General features: G+C 39.7%; 1 protein-coding gene across 1 annotated transcript; it reads left to right on the top strand.

Annotated features, from left to right (window-relative positions):
- Positions 1–2,714: 2,714 nt before the first annotated feature.
- On the top strand, positions 2,715–6,181 carry LOC124292276. Its single transcript, XM_046729337.1, has 3 exons — positions 2,715–3,047; positions 4,632–4,817; positions 5,457–6,181. The coding sequence occupies exons 1-3, from the start codon at positions 2,771–2,773 to the stop codon at positions 5,654–5,656; spliced, it is 663 nt and encodes a 220-aa protein (XP_046585293.1). The 5' UTR covers positions 2,715–2,770; the 3' UTR covers positions 5,657–6,181.
- Positions 6,182–19,251: the final 13,070 nt, after the last annotated feature.

Raw genomic sequence — 19,251 nt, 5'->3', positions numbered from 1 at the left:
AACTTTGCCAAGGAAACAATTAGTTGACATTTTGTTGGAACCTTACGTTGAAATAACGTTGACAACTAAACGAATCTCGACTAATTTTCTTTGGTCCCATGATAAACGTTGAGCCAACGTTTATGAAAGTCAACGTTGATTAAACATTGACTCAACGTTATGTGCCCGCTGGGTATTGATATTTTTTATTGGTATTTTTACAATCCCCGGATATTGTACAAATACAGGGATACTTAAGAACCTAATATATGTAAAGAAGATCCCAGGGAAATTATAACAGTCTAGAGAATGAACACCACAAGAGAGCTTGATGTCAAGAACTACAGAAAATGGTATGTGGTTGGTACTGTCGGAAGCCATCGTATAATACTTTAAGCACATTCATGTAATCCTATAAAAATACAATGTTTCTTTTCAAATTGCCGACTGATGACCAGAAGCAGTGTTTTCAGAAAACCATTTATAACCTGGATCCGTTCCACAAGGCGACCGTAGCGCTAAAGCCATCATGACTCCCATACGATCGTATTGTGAACCCGGAGCTTCGGATGATTTATCAATATTCACTGGCATTCGTTTTAACCAACAGTTGTATCAAGTACATTTTTAACACATGTGAAGTGGTTTTTAAAATCGCCAAGAGTAGCATCCTTTGGGCGTGCAAGATTTCTATGGTCGTGAGCGTGAATCGCAGTTTCGCACTGCTCTTTTTCTTGGTTTGCCACCGTCATGCCATTGCTCGAAAGTCCAATGGACCCTCAGTTCCAAATGTGGCCAGGGCAAAGTGAAATATTGATGTTTATTTACTGGATAAAGGGAAGACAATTTTATTTTTCGACGAATAAAGAATTACAGTTGTGTAACGAAAAAGGCATGTAATACAAACCAGCTATACTTTATTCTCATTTTTCAAAAACGAATTAGCAACCCAAATTGAAAGCAGTTGTGAGTATGGTTACACCCTGACCTAGTACATATTTGTCTTCTGCTTTTTGCAGACGATATGGTGCTCTTCCCATGCACTGTTGCAGGTTTACAAAGACTTATACAAGAACTTGAGAGTTATTTGACAAATACAAATTAACTGGAAAGAGAAACAAAACTAAAGTAGTAGTTTTTAAAAAATGGGGGACGTTTATCAAAAAACCGAGAAATGGTTGTATAAAGGTAAAGAATTAGAATGCACCATTTCGTACAAATATTTGGGAATGTTCTTCAGTAATTGTTTATCTTGGACAACACATGTTAATTACGCTTGCTTGCAAGCACAAAAAGTAATGATTGGTATCTTTAAACAATTAAATGTACTTGAAGACATAAATATAAGTTCATACTGTGAAATATTTGATGCCAAAATTAAGCCAATTTTATTCTATGGAGCTGAAATGTGGGGTTTGAATTATTACAATGATATCAAAAGAGTTCAATTGAAAGCATGTAAAGATTTCTTGATGTTAAATCCAAAAGGATGAATACTATGGTGTATGGAGAATGTGGTAGATATCCGATGCACTTATTTACAAATATCAGAGCTATAAAATATTGGTTAAATTTATTGACGGTGCCTTTTAAAAGCCTACCAAAGAAATGTTACAATAAGATGATGTTGTTCGATAAAAATGGACACACAAATTGGGTTTCTTTTGTAATAAATTTTCTATTCTCAAAGGGTTTTGGTTTTGTATGGAACGATCAGTGTGTTGACACTGACGGTAAGTTTATTTTAGAACTAACAAGAAGATTATTTGCAAGAATGATTTGGATAGATATCACTTTCAAGTAAATGTTTGTATTATAAGATGTGTAAATGTACTTTTGACGCAGAAATATATCTTTCACGCGTAAAGGGAAAAATATTTAGGATGGCTTTAAGTAGACTGAGATGTTCTTCACATGATTTATTTATCAAAAGTGGAAGATTTAAAAATGTCAAGAAAGAAAAAGAACTTGAAAAGTTTAAAGTTTGTGATCTTAACCAAATAGAACATGAATATCATTTTCTCTTTATTTGCCCTGCTTATAATTCCCTGTGAAAGTTTATTGTTAAATAACAAAAAACATACACTACTTCAAAATTGTTCCATGTTTGCTTTCCATGCCATGTTGTTTAGAGCAGAATATATCTCAGAACACAAAGTAAGCTACCCTTGATTATGTTCTCTTCTTTATGTATATTACATGTGCGTGTAAATACTGTTATGTAAATGTATAGTACTGTGGCCTTTCAGTACCGGAAATAAAGAGAGTGAGAGACTTGCTTATAAAACAATACAAATCAACTGATAATAAGTAACAATATATTGTCTGCAATCCATTTATATATAACTGTCCCCGCGTCTTGCCTTTTATGCTCCGTTGAATATGTTTTGACGATAATCAAGACTGTTTTTTTTCTCACACGATGACGTTCTGTATTTTAGACCTACATACATCGACATGAAAGACCATGTCTCCTATGATTGTCAAGCGTGTTTAATTGAATTCGTTACTGGTGATGATGTAAAGAGTAGTATTAATGACAAGTGTTTATTCTGTGGTGAAATTGTTTCGCACAAGACGTCCAGACAGCATGCTTGATTGAGCATGTTTACATGTGTCTAGTACACTTTTAATGCCGAAGAATTAGTATTCGTTTGTTGTGCAAATGTCAACAACACATAATCAATGGGAGACCAACCGTCCTGACTTCAATTTAAATGAAACAGTCGGGGTCTGCTCCATAAAACACAGGCAGTGTTCTTTGCGGGCTTGAGCTTGAAAACTGTTAAACATGCTTTGGGTTTCCCTCTATTATTTTATTTCGTTCATAGTCCAGGTCATAAGTACGAAAACATATTACCTTGCTGGTAGAGGAAAGAAGGGCATCGACCACATCCTCTCCAGTGCGCCTCTGAGTTGTGTTGAAGAGTGTATAGTCTTTTGTGATGGGGAGAAAGCAGTTTCTGAAAACTATGATGTGACTACGGGGACTTGCGTCTGTCATTCAGTATTTCCGGAGATGCTTTCTCTGGTGACACAGGCAAACGCTTCGATGTACGCCAACCGTGGTGAGTACTTGCATTTTGTTCTATAGCCATACGTGATTACTGTATTATCTGGGGAGGTGAGGTGAGGTGAAAGTGGGTTTAACGTCGTGCTTGAGAATATTTCGCTCATATGACGGCGTGTATATGTGTATGAGCGGCTGCTTGTACTAGCCCAGACTTAACATGGTTTTATAGTGCTAGCCCACTGAGATACCATGCCGCAGTGAAGCATGAATACCCCACTCAGACACATTATACTGACTCAGAGCCGACCAGTCTTTGTTGTACCCGTTCATGTCGAGCGCAAGTCAGGGACCAACAAGTACCATATTTTAACGTATTTTGGTATGACGCGGTCAGGGATCGAACCCGCGACCTTCCGCTCTCCGGGCGGACGCTCTTACCACTTCAACACGGAGGCGGTCCCATGGGAGGTGGGGTAGCTTAATGGATACAACGTCCACTCGTCAAGCCGAAGACCCGGGTTCGATTCCCCCTATGGGTACAATGTGTGAAACCCAAATCTGGTGTCCACCGCCGTGATATTGCTGGAATATTGCTTAAAGCGGTGAAAAAACTCAGTGGGGTAGCTTAGTGGTTAAAGTATTCGGTCGTAACGCTGAAGTAAGTGAGTTAAAATGTCACCACGGCATTGATTCAGCCACATAGCGACGAGGCTAAGTTAACACAAGTGCCGAAGGCCCAGGTTTAATTACCCACGTGGGTACAATGAAGTACATTTCTGGTGTTACGCCGTGGTATTGCTGGAATATTACGTAAAACATTACTTACTCTTTCTACGACTATCCATGCCATGATGACCGCCTCCGTGGTGTAGTGGTTAGAGCGTCCGCCCGGAGAACGGAAGGTCGCGGGTTCGATCCCCGACCACATCATACCAAAAGACGTTAAAATATGGTACTTGGTCCCTGCCTTGCGCTCGGCATTAATGCGTACAACAAGGACTGGTCGGCTCGGAGTCAGTATAATGTGTCTGAGTGGGGTATTCATGCTTCACTGCGGCATGGTATCTCATTGGGCTAGCACTATGAAACCAGCTTAAGTCTGGGCTAGTACAAGCAGCTGCACATACACATACACACGCATGCACGTCGTCATATGAGCGAAATATTCTCAAGCACGACGTAAAACCCAATTTCACCTCACCTTACCTCCATGCCATGATATCTCTCTGCTGTAATTGAATGCTCAACAGTATGGCCCAATACACTTCATTTCGGAAAGGGGGCGATGGGGTAGCGTCGTTGTTAAAGCTTTCGCTCGTCACGCCGAAAACCAGGGTTCGATTCCCCACATGGGTACAATGTGAAGCCTATGTCTGTTGTCCCGTGATATTGCTGGAATATTGCTAAAAGCGCGTAAAAACCCTCTCTCACTCACTCATTTCGGAAGAGGCATCACCACATAATGTTGAACTGTCACAAACAATTTCATCCGAAAGCGAGTAATTCCATTTAACGGCTATTTGCCGACGGTAATTCAAATGTATACACTAACCAACAAAATAGTTTTTGTTGTCTCGGATGAAATAAGATAATTGCTAAAAGGTTGTATAAAATGCTTAGATATATGTTTGTGTTGTAGTTGGTATAGAAGCTGCTGCGTTTGGCTACATCTACAACTCATCCGCACACTTCTTCTACAAAGTGCACTCCACAGACAAGGCTACGTGGACGAGAGCCCGTGAAATATGTCAAAGCGAGGGAGGCGAATTGGCTAAGCTTGATACTCCCGAAAAGCGACAGTTGGTGCAGGAGATCGTTCAAGCAGGTACATCCACGTCCACGTTTTAGAAAATACCAAGACCTCAGTATGGTTTGAAGAAACCGCTTCAAAAATATATTTGCAAACAAGCAAGAACAGCACCTCGAGCTACTTCATTTGAAATATAGTCACCCTTACCCGTGAATATCCTGGTCAACATTGGTCTTCAGTAACCCATGCAAGAGGCGACTAACCGATGGTCAGGCTCGCTGACTTGGTTGACACATGTCATCGCAACCCAATTGTGTAGATCGATACTCATGATGTTGCTCACTGGACTGTCTGGTCCAAACTGGGTTATTTACAGGCCGCCGCCATATATTTTTAGGGGTGGGTGGCGGGGTGGGGTTGTTCACAAAATTTGTTCTGGGGAGGAAGGGGGTCATTAAGTCATTAATTTTGTAAACATGTACTAGGGGATGTCATCATTTTTTGGCATAGTAATATTTAAACTATGTGGTTAAAAATTATGGGAAGGGAGGAGAGTCATTGCTTTTATACATGACATGTAGGCGGAGGTTGGGGTACTTACCTTATATAAAGAATTGGGGGAGGGGCATTCATATCGTACATGCCTCTCCATAAAAAAAACCTTGCCATAAATAATGAATGGTCCCTTAATGTTTGGGTTTTTTTATCATTCAGATGGAGCCAATGAATATTTTCTCGGCGCGACTGACATGGCAGAAGACGGAGTATGGAGGTGGGTTGTCGACGACACAGTCTTTCCCGAGTACACAAAGAGTGGATATTCCAAATGTCTTGAAATGGAACCAGACATGCAATTTGATGATACTAGTTGCAATTTTGAAGAACAAAAATACGTCTGTGACATTGTACTCTAAGAATGTTGTCACCATATGATAGGGTGAGTTACAGCTAAAATGTATTGATTATTCAGGTCGATAGTTAATATTGTACCACGTGCTCGATATATTCTTCATGAGAACTAACATCTATCAGCATCAGCCTCTGTAACTGTGATGATTGTTCGATTCTATATTTTGAACAAGTGTATAGGATTTACTATCAAAGAGATACAGATGGGCTTCGTCACAAACACATGCAAAGGCAGCCGAATATGTGGTGGAAGTCAAAATAGGGAATTATATCTATTTGTATATTGCTTTTGTTACGTTTGAGTCAAAATGGAACGGTACGATATAAAACGTTTTAACGGATTTACAGAGGACTTGACCTGTGAAAATCCGGATAAGGATTGGTCTTCATTGTCAACATAAATAAACAGGGAACAGGGGATTCGTTCTACGCCGTGTAAGGTTTATTTTGGAGGATGACGTGAAGCGAGGGATGTGATTTATTGTAACGTAGGCTCAAACCACGTTCAAGTCGGTCCCGGTTCAAATATAATCTATACTAGGCACATAAAGAAATTTAAAATCTAATTTTTTCAAACCTGTGTAGACACATAAGGATTTAAACTCAGAGATTAGTGACATGTATTCAACATGCATGCACGTGCCACGTTCCATGACGTCAGTGGGTTCGGCCTTGAGACGTGCAATACGTTGTTGCACGTGCATTCCGGGAAAGAGAAACAGAGCAAATGAATGCCACACAATACAGTCACTTTGGAAAGCTCAACCCCTGCCCTTGCGATCGTTCAAAAAATTAAACGGCTATTGAAACGCATAGCATGCCAAGGCTCACGTCTGCACAACGTCATGAGGCAATTGGGATGGTCCGTGGGGGAATGTCTCAACGATAAGTGGCTGCACATTTCCACTGCCACCGGAACACGATTTCTGCACTGGGATCACGGGATCAGACCACGACGTCCCGCCATACGGCCTATCCTGAAACAACGTCATCGACAAGCTCGCCGAATGTGGTGATTGTTCAGGGCAACTTAACTGGTGTTGGCTACAGGGATCAGATTTTTCGACCTGTGGCAATTCCTTTTCTGCAACGTCATGGCCCTGGGTTAACATTCCAACAGGACAATGCCCGCCCTCATACGGCAAGGGTTGCTATGGATTTCTTGCAACACCACAATGTTGACTTACTGCCTTGGCCTGCAAATTCACCGGATCTCTCCCCGATAGAGCATGTTTGGGACGAGTTGGATCGACGTCTAAGCCGTCTTCCTCATCCGCCAGATAACGTCCTTGACCTTGCAACAGAACTTGAGAGAATCTGGCGTGACATCCCACAAGCCTTCCTTGTACGTTTGGATAGGCTCTATGCGTCGTCGATGCACTGCTGTTCTCAATGCCGATGGTGGACATACCCGTTATTGAGCTTGTGACATGGTCGTTTGACCCCTGTCCTGCTTGTGGACTCGTGACGTCATTGTGATTGACTTTTCAATTGAAATTCTCCCGACTTGTTATGATCTCATGATCCCTCCAATAAAGTTTATATGTACCTTTGACATTGTTATCGTACTTATCAACTGGGATAATATTTTGACAATGCACAGTTTCTTTATGTGCCTTGTATATTTGCGGTACAAGTTATCTTTGCACTACTTAGTGTCCATTTATATTCTCTATAATGTTAGTTTATATTCTCTTTAATGTTAATTATGTTCTGGTGCTATCAGCACCACAACCACCACCGTAACGTGATCACAGTTTCTATTGTTATCATGCTCGGACGATTTCCTAAATAAATCATGTCTTTTCGAAAGCACCACTTAACCTGCTGCAAATATAGATATAGAATGTCGTGCACCACTAATAGCATCAACCACTTACACAATTTTGAATTAACCTGTTTCTAACATTACACCTTGTAGCAGACTAGTTACTGTTCCCGCTCATGTTCCATTTGTGAACTTTGCTTAAGTTGTATTGTTTTATTACGGTTTTCAGATTTTATGTTGTTTGTTGTTGTTGAGCATTGTTATACTTGGTGCAACAATGTTTCGCCTGTTATACATTAAAGGGTGGTGGTCCTGTGCTATGTTTATACTTAGGGTCCAACCTTAAAGGCATCTCAATCGACGCTGAGAATTCTCAGTAGAGAATTATCTAGCCTTTTTCCAGAGTAGTTCTTAGTTCTTGAGCGTTTCAGTTTCAACTTGAGGAATCAACACGTGACAGGAATTGGGGGCTTGTCCGGGATCGAAATTAAATATATCACAAATTTTGGCTTTCTTTGTGGAACAACCAATCACTATGGTGTTTAAGGGTTTGTTAGCCAATCTCCTAACGAACAGGTTTCTTTGCTCAAAAAGTCTGAACTGGTCGAATTGGCCAAATAGTACAAGCGTGTATGGGTGTGGCTGTTTTCACTAGCCGCTGTTTAGCGAAAGTGTTTGTCCTGGGTAACAACCGGAGCTAAGTCGTTTCAAAATGTGTTCAGTGCTAGTGGAAAAGAGGTACATGCACTTCTTAAATTGTTATAATGTCTTGGAAATGATTGTTTTATGAGTACCCAATGCTAAATAGTCATCGTGAGCTTTTCACAGTCAAAAAAAATGAAAATGATTAGTGTATCAAGTCAGCAGCAGCAAACATCTAATCTGTATGTCATACATTAACATACAGCATGTAAATATCTTCAGCATCGAAGAGGCTTTTTCATAGATGTGCATTTTCATTCGGCCGATGCGACATTAAACTCACTCATAGATGTGCATGGTTATTTAATTTCTGAATACATACATCTTTGTTGGACTTGTTATGAAGCCCCTTATGTTATTGTTTTCTGTCCGTATATTTCTGCAATAAATATGGTGTCACAGGTTGTCTTGTTACTTTTATTTAAGGCCATATTCCAAATATTGTTGGTCTTTATCAAATAGCAAAGACTGGTCTTCTTGACCGCTTTCCTCTTTTGGTCAGATGTTCCAGCTATAAAACCACACATGTATGGGTACTATGTCTGTTTGCTTGTTTAACGCAATGTTCCAGTTATTGACGACGGTCCTTGCAAAAGTCGAGTCTGGTCCAGACAATCCAGTGATTTACAGCATGACCATCGATCCTTACAAATAGGATAGAATGCCATATGTCAACCAAGCAAGCAAACCCGACCTCTGACAACAAACACGAGTTGCTTAAGACCATGTCTAAACCGGATCTACACGAGTTATACTCAACGGAGTTCTCACTTTGAACTGTGGTACTGAGAGCCATACACCCGTTTTGTAATAATACATTCCCAACATGGGGGACGACGCTACATCATATCTGTATCCTAATAATGGGGCGTTGGTTTCAACCGCATGATATTACTGGAATATTGCTAAAAGCGGCGTAAAGCAAAACTCACTCACTCAACCACCTAATAATTGAATTTTTAAATTAAGTAATGTTTTGTAAATAGATATCGTTGGCTAGATTTGTCTACAATTATTGCTAACATCTGAAGGGACAGTGTAAATCCAGCTAGTGTCCATGCAGGAAGCAAAAGCCCCCATGGTCTTAAGTATGGTGATCTATACCTTCAGTTGTGATCTATAGCATGTTTGTATATTCTATTGTCTTCAATAGTTTAAAAGTTTTAGATTTACATACAACATTTACATCTATATCTGTGATATTTTAGTTGCTTTTACTGTCTTTCGTTAACAGGATTTTATCATTTAACTTCAGGTATAAAGAATGTACAAACTAGTTTTAGCCACGATATGGCTGAAATATTGCCAATGTGACTTCAATGCTTACCTCACCTGCACTGCTTTGCTGTCCTTTTTCAACCAGTCCTTATAGAGTATAGTTAAGTAATATAAAAGTATGATATTACATTTTATATTATAATATTATAACGTCCTTTTATCACTATATAGGAGAAATACTGGTGATTCTCTTCCATGCAAATCAGCTAAAAGTTTCGCTCCCAATCTTTAACCTTCTACGACAAAGATCTATATTCTGGGTATTTTGTTTTAAAGTAAACTAAAAGGAGTGAGTGAGTTAATATTTAACGTCACATCGGCAATATTTCAGCCATATCGTGACGAGAACATATTTGACATTGAAATGTAATATGTGTATATTATAAAAGCCTGTCTGCAAAGGACAGTAAAACAACTAGAATATCACAATTACAACTAAAACTAGTGTGGAAAATTAAAACTAATATCACTATTTGGACAATACAATATAAAAACTGGCTATAGATCGCCAACCAGTGAAGGTAGATCATCAAACTAGGGACCATGGGGACTTACAGTACTTTTGCTACCTGCATGGACCCTAGCTGGATTTATATCATCCCTTCAGCGGCTGTCGATTGAAGTCAAATTTAGCCTAAATTAAAATGACAAAAATACTACATTTAAAACAGCTGGTAAATATAAATTTCCGTTGAATGTTTCGGGACTTACATACCTAAAATAAAAGGAACACACTAAGTATTTTGAATTAGTTTCCATGCAGGTATAAACGCTGTGTCAGATATCAATCCTACATTGATTCCCTTCCTGATTGAAAGGAGCGAAGAATGACCCATCGTCGGCATACGAGTCATTAACCAATTGGTTAGGTAATTTCCAATTTGAAATAGATTAATCAAGAAATAGTTTATAGACATGTGCACGGAATTAAATGGTGGAAGTAGTAAAGGATCACACACGATCAGTGAATGGCATTTTATGACACATTTATTGCTTACAATCACAGTAAATGGAACACAAAAAGACAATAGAACACAAGCATGTTGAAGTTGCAAGCATGGACTTACAGTTGGCCCACTCACGAATGTTCAATAAATATTGACGCAAATTGTCACTTTTGAATTTCTTGAAAGAGTCGTGTTTGGAACTGGATTCCAACTTCGTATCCAGATCTCAATTTGTATCCCCTGTATCCCTCCATATAGCTTCATTGGACAGATGACCGCCTCCGTGGTGTAGTGGTTAGAGCGTCCGCCCGGAGAGCGGAAGGTCGCGGGTTCGATCCCCGACCACGTCATACCAAAAGACGTTAAAATATGGTACTTGTTGGTCCCTGTCTGGCGCTCGGCAGTAATGGGTACAACAAGGACTGGCCGGCTCGGAGTCAGTATAATGTGTCTGAGTGGGGTATTCATGCTTCACTGCGGCATGGTATCTGAGTGGGCTAGCACTATAAAACCAGCTTAAGTCTGGGCTAGTACAAGCAGGCGCACATACACATACACGCATGCACGTCGTCATATGAGCGAAATATTCTCAGGCACGACGTAAAACCCACTTTCACCTCACCTCATTGGACAGATAGAAACTGGCTCACCCAAACACTTGCATACTTGTCAAGCCCGCGAGTTTCAGGTGTATCACAGGGGCAGGTAACTCCAATAACTGTACTGAGATGACTGTGTAACAGTAGTGCAATACAAAAGTGCAATATTGATGACTGTTCATGAAATATTTTACGAGTGTGCAAATGGATTTATGTTTTTGTTTTACGCCGCACTGAGCAATATTCCAGCTATATGGCAGTGGTCTGTAAATAATCGAGTCTGGACCAGACAATCGAGTGATCTACATTATGCGCATCGATTCAACGCAATTGGGATACGATGACATGTGTCAACCAAATCAGCGAGCCTGACCACCGATCACGTTAGTCGCCTCCTACGACAAGCATGGGTTGCTGAAGATCAATTCTTACCCAGATCTTCACGGGTCAAATAGATGTAGGAGTACCGAACAGAAAGTCTACGAACTTTGATAACGGTTGTTCTATCTGATAGTACATGCACTACGTGTCAGTACGTGCTAAAGGAATAATTGTTTAAGGCACACACGTGCAAATATGTGTTCATCAAATGCAGCCACTGAGGGTGAATAAGGACAGTATCCTCACTAACTCTAGTGATTTATTTCAGTGGGCCAGAAACCCCACGGTAGTGCGAGGTTTATAATTCCAAAACCAGGTTTCCTTTTCACGTTAGGTGTCGATACGTCAGTGTGTAAGTAATATTTATCGAACATCACGCAAATGCGATTTCATTGTTGAGTTCTTAAACATGAAAATAATATTAAGGGGGGAAAGGAATTTGACTTGACAGAATATTTCTCTCTCATGTTTCTACGAAACCGTTGAAACGACCCGTTGAGAAAATATACAATAATATACACTTTAATTCTCACTCACTCACTGGTTTACAAAGGCAAAGACTCGTGCATTTCCTCAACGACGTATGTAGACAATATCACGATCACTAATAGCAAATACGTTTTGACCAGTGTTTCATCAAGTGCGATGGCGACATGGTGTGCAGTCCATCTCTACTTAAGCACATGTTACACAAAGGAACGGTTGAGCTCCTTCTTCAACATTCGTGGCAAAAGAGGATTTGTCATGATTATGCTGAAATCTATAATTATCATGTTTCTGTCTTAAGGTCAAGTCAGTCAACGTGAGGCCTGGAACGTATGAATCAACCCTGGAATTAAATCATTATTTCACAGACAAACTTCTGCAGCTGGTCAATACATTCCGTGTCATCATAGCGCAGGCTAGGTTCCAGTTCCATGCACATTCCGAGAGGACGACTCGCTGGGACCCACGGAATGATGGAATTGTCTGCCACCCATCTCCACTCGCCATCTGTATTCATGGCTCCAAGGAAGTACTCATTGAGGCCATCTATAAAGACATTATATACAGAATGTCTAACCGGTTGAACAATAACTGCATCTATCTTTATCTTTAGAAAACATTGCGTAAGCCATTGCCTTCATGTGGTACTTGTATCAACTGTTATGTGTTAGTTTTAGGTGTTGTCAGGTTATCAACAACTACACGTACAAAATTCAACATTAGTGTACTAAGTACTACAGACCCGTCAAGGTCCGGGTTAAAATTGATCTTCAGCAACCCATGCTTGTCGTAAAGGGCGACTAACAGGATCGGTTGGTCAGGCAAGCTAACTTGGTTGACACATGTCATCGTATCCCAATTGCGTAGATCGATGCTCATGATGTTGATCACTCGATTGTCTGGTCCAGACTAGATTATTTACAGACCGACGCCATATAGCTGGAATATTGCTGAGTGCGGCGTTCAGTAACAACCACACAAAACTAAGTACTACACACGCGTAAATCTGTCTCTACTGTCAAGATAATTCCAGATGCGACAGCAACCGCCTCCGTGGTGTAGTGGTTAGAGCGTCCGCCCGGAGAGCGGAAGGTCGCGGGTTCGATCCCCGACCGCGTCATACCAAAAGACGTTAAAATATGGTACTTGTTGGTCCCTGTCTGGCGCTCGGCATTAATGGGTACAACAAGGACTGGCCGGCTCGGAGTCAGTATAATGTGTCTGAGTGGGGTATTCATGCTTCACTGCGGCATGGTATCTCAGTGGGCTAGCACTATAAAACCAGCTTCAGTCTGGGCTAGTACAAGCAGCTGCACATACACATACACACGCATGCACGTCGTCATATGAGCGAAATATCCTCAAGCACAACGTTAAACCCAATTTCACCTCACCAGATGCGACAGGGCATACTCCTAATCGATCGTTCAATGTTCTCTTTCCATTCTTCCTGAAGGGCAGTGCCAAGTTCCTTGACTGTAGTCGGTGGTTGTTGACGGTGACGTACTCGCCGTCCGACGATTTCACAGATATATTCGATGGGCGACAAGTCTAACTGTGCTGGCCAGGGTAAGGTGGTAATATTCTCCTGTTGGGGTTACTCAGTAGCAACACGAGCCCTGTGCGCTCTTGAGTTGCCATTTTGACCCACACGACGGCCATGTCAGCGCGCAAATATCACCACGTGTTCCTCCATGATGTTATCACGGTGGTGCTGTCCAGTGACACGTCTGTGAAGAACATGTTAAATTATTCTGCCAGTCACAGTGATCACACACCATTGCTGACACATCCTCTCAACGATAGTTCTAACTAAAGTAAATTGAATAATAACGCTCGTTCAGTCTACGGAACACCTGGCGCCAATTCAGAAGCTCCAACGCAAGCCATGGTCGACCAGATCCATATCCGTATTAACGTCATTTGTCTGTGGATGTCGCGGTTATGATCTATCAATTACTGACTGAAACGTTATGCTAATTCCACGTAACCGTTCCTGACGTGACAGACACCGGGTGTCAAACATGGCAATATCAGAACAACTGTCAGGTTTTGATCACCGAAATGTACAGCAACACACTGACACGTTTCACGCTGAGTTAAGACTTTTTACGCAGACCATGTCCACGTGCGCATCATGATAAAAGCTTGTACGAAATTGGCGTGTTTGCACTTCATACGGTGTTGGGAATGCAATCATATAACTTGGCCCTCAAATAATACCATTCCAAAATGGAATTCCTCCACCGGACTTTAATAGTCTATAATATGACTTGAGAGCAACCCGAAGACCCGGGTTCGGTTCCCCACATGGGTATAATGTGTGAAGCTCATTTCTGGTGTCCCCGCCGTGGTATTGCTGGAATATTGCTTAAAGCGGTGTAAAACTTAACTCACTCACCTAACACCAGTCCGAGCCGAGTATTGAAACTGAGGACAACATATACCATGATAGTTACTTTGAATTAGTAAGTTGAGAATTGTTAATGAAGACTACCCCTTCCCCCAAGCATGTAACATACAGGTTTTGTTTGTATGTTTTGCTTGTTGTATGTATGTTTTGCCGCACTTATCAAAAGGGCAAACTTAAATGCCATTGTATATCTTAAAATCGGTTGTTTCGTACAACCCTCACACCAAAATTACTCTATTTAGATGAATACAATCTAAGAAAAATTTACCAGTTTCAACTATGCGTTCGATGATTTGTCGCTTGTAGTGCGTGTTCAGCATGATCATCTCCGCGTTCTCATCAATACATGCATGTCGCGCTTGTATCCAGGTCTTCTTGGTGGCATGGACCTTGTAGCACATGTAAGCCTCGAGGTTGAATTTGTAACCCAGTTCAGTATTGCACAGTGGAGCTGCTGGTAAGAATAGAAAAATATTACTGAGACAGACTGAAAAATATAAACACACAATGCCCACCGGTAATTTATATACATTTTGTCAATCAATCAATCAATATTTCATACTGAAAGGCCACCGGCCAGTAGTACAATGCAATTATTCATATGTGGGTAGTAGCACATTCCTTCTGTGAATAAAAGCTTTGTGAATACATATTGACAGACTTTCTAAATGTGTTTTTTTCTGGATTTATTCATTAGTGATATAAACGTATGGGTTTCAGGATGTACATGATAATATATCTTCATGTATCTATTTCTTAACGATAGGTATTCTGAGCAAACCCATAAAAATGAAATCCATCATCGACATGATTTAAGTTTCACATTTGACAGATTCTATTTTCTCCCAGTGTCAACATATAAATCATGCGCAGAGAAGCGGAATCTCGCCAGTGAAGATGTATAATTCCTTATGGTCAAAAATGAAAGATAATGTTGTGTATATATGGAATCTTTTATCATTTTGTAGTAAAAGCATTTATTAGATAATGAGAGACTCGACCAATTTTGAAAAAAACTATCTTTAGTCTTTGTTAACTTAACTGCATTGTGTCAAACAATTAACGTTTCCCTCTGCAAAAACCCCGTGAAGGTCCGGCTTGGAATTGGTCTTTAACAACTAATGCTTCTAAGGGGCGATAAGGTGAACTGGATTGTCCGGGTTTTTTGTCAACTGATTACCTGATAGAAACGACCATCATTTGCTCATTGTAGAAGTATATTGTAATATTAGGATATGTTGAAATAAGTTATTGTCGCATGAAGGATGTAAAAGTATTTGTTTGTTAGTTAGTTGTTTAACGCCGTATGTTGAGAGTTGTTAAAAATTATTTCTGTCGATAAATTAGTCAGCTATTTTCTATTCTCTTCATTTTTCAATGTTAGGTGGACTCCTGAAATATGAATGTACTAGTTGCCGAGAGGTGAAGACAAGACGGTAAGGAGAAATATTTTCAATGCTTATATACACATCGTCAAAAGTGCCGCACAATCACATTTGAAGTGTAACTGAAAGTTCTTTTTCAATCTGGAGACTTTCAAGTGGAACATTGTGTTTTGACACATCATCAGTCGGAAATATGGCAGCCACCTTAACTGCCAATCATTCTACATGGGAGCGGGGAGTCAGGCTCGCTGACTTGGTTGACACATGTCATGTGTCCCAGATCGATGCTCATGATGTTGATCACTGGATGTTCTGGTCAAGACTCGCTTTTTGTACATACCGACTCCATATAACCGGAATATTGCTGAGTGTGGTGTTAAAACAACAAATGGCGGCGGTCTCTAAATAATCGAGTCTGGACCAGACAATCTAGTGAACAACAGTATGAGCACAACTGACCGAAGCAATAGTTGAGGAAAGCCAACACGTTTTGCCGATGTACTCCATGTACATGACATCTCCTGGAGATATTGACTTACACTGTCGATCAGGTATCGGTGACACGGTACAAGGAAAGTAAAGAACGTATGTATCGATCTGTCCATCCTGTCAGCCACCATACTCACACAGCCTCTGTATCCCAAATACAGTCCTTGCATATCATGGTAAATATATTTGGATTTTACATTGGAAATGCTCATTTATTCCTATTATTCATCCTATTTGACATAAGTCAATGCTTTTGGTTCACGTTCCAGGTTCTTACATTCCCCTTTTCTGGTTATCAAAAAGTCTAAGGGTGGGATATTGATGTCACGGTTAATAGCTATAGCAGAACACGAAGTTGTTGTCCTATTTCCAGGAGTGAGTGAGTGAGTTAGTATTTAACGTCACATCGGCATATTTCAAGCATACCGTGACGAGAACAATTTAATTTATATCAACATTAAAATAAATAAATTTAGAACATAAAAATATGTCATCGAAGGACAGTAAAATTACTAGAGGATCACAGCTCTTAATTTAAAACTAGCACGCTCTCATAAAAAGATATCACTATAGACAACAATACCAGAAACTGAAGGCTGATCACCATACTAAGGACTATTTCCAGGAGATGGCTTAGGGAACACATCAGGGATTAAAGAGGTAACCGTGTGAAGGGTTAGGTTGGTTTCATTATATATACAAGATAATTATTACACGCAGCTTTACTGATTGGTTGTCAGTCTTCATGTGTGAATTGTTAATGTGAGGTGATCTTACGGTTGTCTAGTGAAATCTACTGTCTTTAAATTACCTATTCATGCTCCACCGCACATGTCTTGGTCATAATCAATATTGTTAACAGATGAGAGCTCTATATTACCAAAGGAGTGTTTCCTTATTACCTGCCCTTCTGAACATGAATCGTCTTCAGGGAAGTCGAGCACCTTCAGATGTTTACTTTAATGTATGACAAAAGGGATGATTTCATCCTTCCAATAATCAACTTTCCTTTCATGTCAAGCAAGTGCTCCAGCCTTTGGTGTTTACATTTCACAAATGTTTAGGTAAAATCGAGCATGTTCTATATACAAGGTTGCGAAGAACGTCATACGACTCATGTTCAGACGTTTTTTCCATCAAGGTGACACCATTCAAGGCCTAAGTAAACCTTTCAAAAAGTTTTAGGGTAGACATGTGGAGAAAAGTTCAAACTATGATGCATCACTGACATCCCTCACATTGTCCGATGCAGTTCCCTATTTTGACCTCTACCATTACGTTCCCGATTTTTTTTCAGGTGATAAGTTCACGTGCAACGGACGATATATCACTTTGACAGTCCCCACATATCAAATACACTCGTGACTTTGAATGACTTTAAGATATATATCAAACTTTAGAATTTGTGGAGAGTCCTATCGTGATGTAGTGCACGCGTTGTCTGCCTGTCTGAACTTTCATGTAACCTTCCTGAAATGCTGCTGATGGAATTTAGAATGTCGGACATCGCCCGTAAAATCTTGAAAGCAAGTCAGCAAGATCGTCCAAAACACTCAGTTGGAAACATGAGAGCCGTTATGTAATTAAACCCAGGGCTATGTATTTTAATTTTGCAGCGTTCGGGGTCCTATTCTTATTGAAACCTTCAAATTAGGTAGTAGCTATGTTCTTAGTTATGTCAAGACGGCGATATATATACTACCCATCAAAAGTATAGACTCACTTAAAACACTCACTATATGTTATGTATATCTATATGGTTACATCGAAGATTGATTTCTCCATTAACTTGGGGGAACCAACTGCAGCTGTGAACAGCTGCGTTTTGATGCAAATAGTGTTAAGAATTTGCAAAGTTTCACTGATTTTAATCATTTATTGATCTTATGACAATAATCTTTTCAACGTTACGATTTGTTTTACAATACATCAGTTCATGTGTAAACAGTACCTTTAAACAGTATGGAATATTTTGCAAAATTTAGGTTAGAACAGTTGCCTGAAGTAAGTGGCTATATTTACACTAGTGAGTCTAAACTTTTGATGGGAAGTATATTTATGATATTTTAAACAATCACGTAATGCCATTACTGATTTGTGTACCCGGGATTATCTTCATTGAATTGAATGACATTTTTCAACAAACACTGATTTAAAAGTGTTAAATTTGCTTGAGAGAAAATATGTCTTCAATTAAGATTTAGGTTATTCTTAATAGGTTCATTTGAGGGTAACTATGGGAAGTTCCTGTGAAGTCTTTCTACTCTTAATATACAGAGCCTAGTTTCGCTGTGCGCACCAATAATAATATTGCTATTTCATTACGTCATTTCATTTCCGGTTTTCTACAGCCCATGCTGTCACTGAGTTGTTTACGGGAACAGTTTTTAAATGCTGGGACTTGAGAGGTTCACTCTTCAGGTAACTTTTGTTTCATAGTTCAGTAAGTGACAATTACTTTTCTTCTTTACATGTGAATCTTAGTAAAGAGTAATATTTTCATTTTTTTTAAAGTGTCACTGGTCAGTTCATCCTTTATGAGAGTCTATTATTATTCAGGGTAGTGGTCCTGTCTTGCGCCATGTAATTATGTATTTTAGGATTTCTTTTCATAAAGTAAGTTTAATTTCTGTATACTTTCTCTTCTGGAGTATTTGTCAGGTCTAATTTGCACAGAGTATTTTATATCTTTTCAATATGAGATCATGTTCATCCCTATGAGTAAACTCCATGAGTTTCAAGCCGTGCTAGCTTTTCAAGTAAATGTCTTTTTCTTCATTCGGGGATTAGTTTGTGTATTATCATATTTCCAATTGAGGTATTCTTTTTATTGCCGAGTTACGGGTTTGCTGTCAGGTCTTTGTGCAGGGGATATATTACTACATCTTCACTCACTTTGTGTGTTGAATCTGTAAGCATAGGACATGCAAGAGTTACTTCCCTTGAAGAGTTAAAAATTATTTCAAGGCAAGAATATATTTTGTGAATGTATAATTATTGATTTATGACAGATCTGTGTCAATCTGTTTCTTGTTTATTCTTTTGTAGTTCACAGAATTCCGCCAATAAAAGGTGTTGGAAGAACTCCTAGCCTAGTTGTTAACCCAATTCAAACCATTTATCAAAGTACCCAAATCCTTACGCGCATTCGG

The sequence above is a fragment of the Haliotis rubra genome, unplaced genomic scaffold, assembly GCF_003918875.1.
Source record: "Haliotis rubra isolate DU_JTF1 unplaced genomic scaffold, ASM391887v1 Scf510, whole genome shotgun sequence".
Classification (NCBI taxonomy): Eukaryota; Metazoa; Mollusca; class Gastropoda; order Lepetellida; family Haliotidae; genus Haliotis; species Haliotis rubra.
Note: the sequence above shows the minus strand (reverse complement) of the source record. Positions and strands in the feature narration are given on the sequence as shown.